We start from the raw sequence: 3,952 nt of genomic DNA on the forward strand, positions 1-3,952 counted from the left end.
AGGAATGTGTGGGCCCTGGAGGCTCATACTTATTAGAGCATTCTAGGCACAAATTCTAGAATGCCTTCTCAGGCCCCTACCAACCCACCAGCCAGGTGCCGAGCTGTGCCCTGGCTTCTCTCTCCCCATAGATCCCAGTCTCTTTATGACAAAGAGCTCTTGAGCCCAGGGTTTTTTTTTTGTTTTTTTTTTGGTGTGTGTGTGTGTGTGTGTGTGTGTGTGTGTGTGTGAATGAATGCAGGCACAAGTGTGTCATGGCATGCTCAAGGAGGTCAGGACAACCTGTTGGTCCTCCATCTTGTTTGAGGCAAGTTCTCTTTGCTGTTTCTGTCATATGTCAGGCTAGTTGGCCTGCATGTGCTGTTTCTCTGTTGTCATATGTCAGGTTAGCTGGCCTGCATGTGAGCTTCTGGGGATCCTCCTGTCTCTCTCTCCCATCTCCCTGTAGGAGTGCTAGGATTACAGATGCTTGTGTTACATGTCTGGCTTTTATGTGGGTTTTGGGCATTCGAACAGGTCCATATGCTTAGACAGCAAACGTTTTTAGCTAGTGAGCCATCTCCCAAGTCCCAGGGTTTCCTTTTGATTCAGATACAGCTTTCATGAAGCCCTCCCAGATCCCCATTCCTCAGTAAGACCTATACTTTCTCTCTGTAGGCCTGTGGTCCTTCCTCTCTCCCTCCCCACTGTCTGAGACACAAACAGCACTTCTGCTTGTTCATGTGCTGGTCTTCTCCACCCATCATAGATGGAGGGATCTGAGTGGGGCACTCTGACCCATCTTAATGCCCTCTGACCACAGCAGAGGCAGGGCCAGCAAATATTTATCGTGGGAAATTGGATAAATGAGCCTATAGTATCAGGGCTATGGGTCACCTGGACTCCTGCCATTTGCAGGAAACTTCCAGCTGGTCAAGGAGATTGCTGATGAAGACCCCAACCACGTGAACCTGGTCAATGGGGATGGTGCGACCCCACTGATGCTGGCAGCTGTCACAGGACAGTTGCCCCTGGTGCAGCTGCTGGTGGAAAAGCATGCCGATGTGGACAAGCAGGACAGCGTGCATGGCTGGACGGCCCTCATGCAGGCCACCTACCATGGGTCTGTGTCTCCCACTCCCTCCACTAGGCACTCTGGCCCAGAATGGGGGAGGGCTACGAGGACTTCAGGACCTGTAGAAAAGATGACAGAAGTGCATGCGCAGTTCAGCTTGCGCCTGTCCACATCCAGGTTTCCTGCTAGCTTGCCCTGTGGTTTCCAAGTGGGTATGGAGACACAGCAGGAGCTTCTTAGGCAAAAAGATACATACTGTTTCTCAAGTTTTGTTTTCAGTTGAAAGGTGTGATTGGTTCATTTGGAGTTTTCTCATGGAAGTTCAGAGATACCTCCATATGTGACCTTAAACAGTGAGAGTCATCCTGACCTCCTTTACATAACCGGATCATCCCAGCCAGGTTGGCTGTCACCTTCCTGCATACTCCTCTGGGGTCTTGTAGCTGCTAAGTGGTCTGCCTCCCCTTAGGGGCTGTCCCCTCTCCTTTCATTTGACCATATCCTGCTCTGATGTTGATTGTCTTACCTGTTGAGCCTCAGACTTCCTTGTCAAACTTTGATCCTTCCCCAAGCCTTCACAATAGGAGGAGGTCCAGTTGGCATGGTGACCGAATGTTTTGGGGCAGAAGCCCTGGCTTTCATTTTCATCTAGGGAGGAACTTTAGGACTGATTTAAAGCACACCTTTGCCTGGCTTGCAGAGAGTGGTGGGGAATGGTGGGCCGTGACCATTACCCATGCTCTGCTTAAAGACAAAGACCGAACACATGGTTAATGCCACCAGGCTTGTTACCTAGGAACAGAGCCATACTTTGGCTTTTACTTGGTGGATTAATTTTGTGTCACTCTAGCAGAATACCTGAGGCAGTTAACTTCTAAAGAATAAGGTTATTTTGGCTCATGATTCTAGATGTTGCAGTTAAGATTGAGCAGCTCCATGACTTCTAGCCTCTGGTGAGGACACTCATGGCAAAGGCTGGGAGCAAGTATCCAAACAGGGACTCACATCTCAATGTGGGTGCAGAGCCTGAGGTCGGGACCCATAATCCCCTTTGAGAGCACACAACAAATGACCAGTAGGCCTCCAGACGGCTCCACCTTTACTGGTCCACAGCACCTCCCTGTAGCCAGGCCTGTAGCACATGGACCATTAGAGGACTCTCAATATCCATGCAAGAGCAGGAAGTCTAATTGGCTTGTCTTTCCTCCCCAGAAATAAGGAAATTGTCAAATATCTGCTAAACCAAGGGGCTGATGTTGCTCTTCGGGCTAAAAACGGGTATACAGCCTTTGACCTGGTGATGCTGCTCAACGATCCTGGTGGGTGAGCCTGAGAATGGTGCTCGGTCTGCATACCCTTCCTCTGGGGATCAGGCCAGTGCCCCCCAGTGACCACTGAAGGCTGCTGATTTGTAGGGGAAACCAGTCTCAAGTGCCAAAGGCACAGAGCTTGTGATAATCTATCCTAGCCTTCCTCCAGCACCAGGCATCAAGAAGTAGAGTTGCAGGGAGGGAAGGCAAACGGGGCATGTGAGTTTGCAGGCTGTTGGGTGCTAGAGTCATGTCTGTGGTCACAGCCTCTGTGTGTGTGTGTGTGTGTGTGTGTGTGTGTGTGTAGGTCAGAGGACAGCTTGCAGGAGTCAGTTCTCTCCTCCCACCATGTGGGCTCTGAAGATTGAAATTCGGTTGGCCAGGCATCAAGAAGTGGAGTTGCAGGGAGGGAAGGCAAACGGGGCATGTGACTTTGCAGGCTGTTGGGTGCTAGAGTCATGTCTGTGGTCACAGCCTCTGTGTGTGTGTGTGTGTGTGTGTGTGTAGGTCAGAGGACAGCTTGCAGGAGTCAGTTCTCTCCTTCCACCATGTGGGTTCTGAAGATTGAAATTAGGTTGTAAGGCTTGAGGATAGGCACATTTTCCTGATGATCCACCTTTATACCCCAGCCTCTCCCCTCTCTTTCCCTCCCCTCTCCTCCTCTCCTTTTGTTTCTTTTTTTTTTTTTTCTTTTCGAGATACAGTCCCACTATATAACCCAGCCTCCTGAGTACTGAGATCATGGGCATGTGCCATGCCTATTCTTAGTGGGTTTTTCAGTGAAGGTTTTGTTCACCCCCTCTCCTCCCCAACACATGCTTATTATTGAATGCTTGGAGAGCTAAAAAGGTGACAGTTATCATGAAGGAAAGGCAATGTTCCTAGTTGGTATTTCCTCTGCCTTTTTTTTTTGGTTTTTTTTTTTTGTTGTTGTTGTTGTTTTTGGTCTTTTTTGAGACAGGGTCTCCCTGTAGCCCCAGCTGTCCTAGAACTCACTATGTAGACCAGGCTGGCCTTGAACTTAGAGATCTCCCTACCTCTGCCTCCCGAGTGCTGGGATTAAAGGCATGTACCACCACGCCGGGTCCTTCCTCTGCCTTTTTAATGTCTACTATATTCTCAAGGGCATTGGAAAGGATGGGCAGGCAGGATGAGCAAAAGAGGGTCACAGGTGAAGTCCAGGTCCCCAGCACAGGGCTCCCAGGTGGGGGTGACCCATGCCTCCCTTGAGGCATGTGAATGCATTCATCAGCCCGGAAACCTGAGTTTTCTTCTCAGTCTTGTCCAGCACTTCTTTTAAAAACAACCTAATTGCATTCATAATAACTAAAAGTGCATTTGAAACCTCTCTTAAGCATGTACTGAATTCCAGGTGCTTTGAGCTCTCCAGAGGAATTCCCTTGAATCCTCAAGGTGCATTTTGTGGTGGGTGTTAACATCACCCCCTAGTAAAACAAACACAGACAGGCTGTGTAATTTACCTTCTGTTACCCAACCAGGGTTGGGCAGGGGCAGTTTCATCCACTGCAATCTGACCGCTGAGCCTTTGCTTTTCAATAGGTCTGTCCCCTGTCTTAAAGGAGGGAGA

General features: G+C 49.4%; 1 protein-coding gene across 1 annotated transcript; it reads left to right on the top strand.

Annotated features, from left to right (window-relative positions):
- Positions 1–897: 897 nt before the first annotated feature.
- LOC103749811 (ankyrin repeat and SAM domain-containing protein 6) lies at positions 898–2,646 on the top strand (the record flags this gene model as incomplete). The annotated part of the gene is given in 2 exon segments (XM_008852695.3): positions 898–1,102; positions 2,267–2,646. Coding segments are annotated over 2 exon segments (320 nt in total), but the record flags the coding sequence as incomplete, so codon positions are not given.
- Positions 2,647–3,952: the final 1,306 nt, after the last annotated feature.

Source organism: Nannospalax galili, unplaced genomic scaffold (assembly GCF_000622305.1).
Source record: "Nannospalax galili isolate Female #2095 unplaced genomic scaffold, S.galili_v1.0 scaffold25007, whole genome shotgun sequence".
Taxonomy (NCBI): Eukaryota; Metazoa; Chordata; class Mammalia; order Rodentia; family Spalacidae; genus Nannospalax; species Nannospalax galili.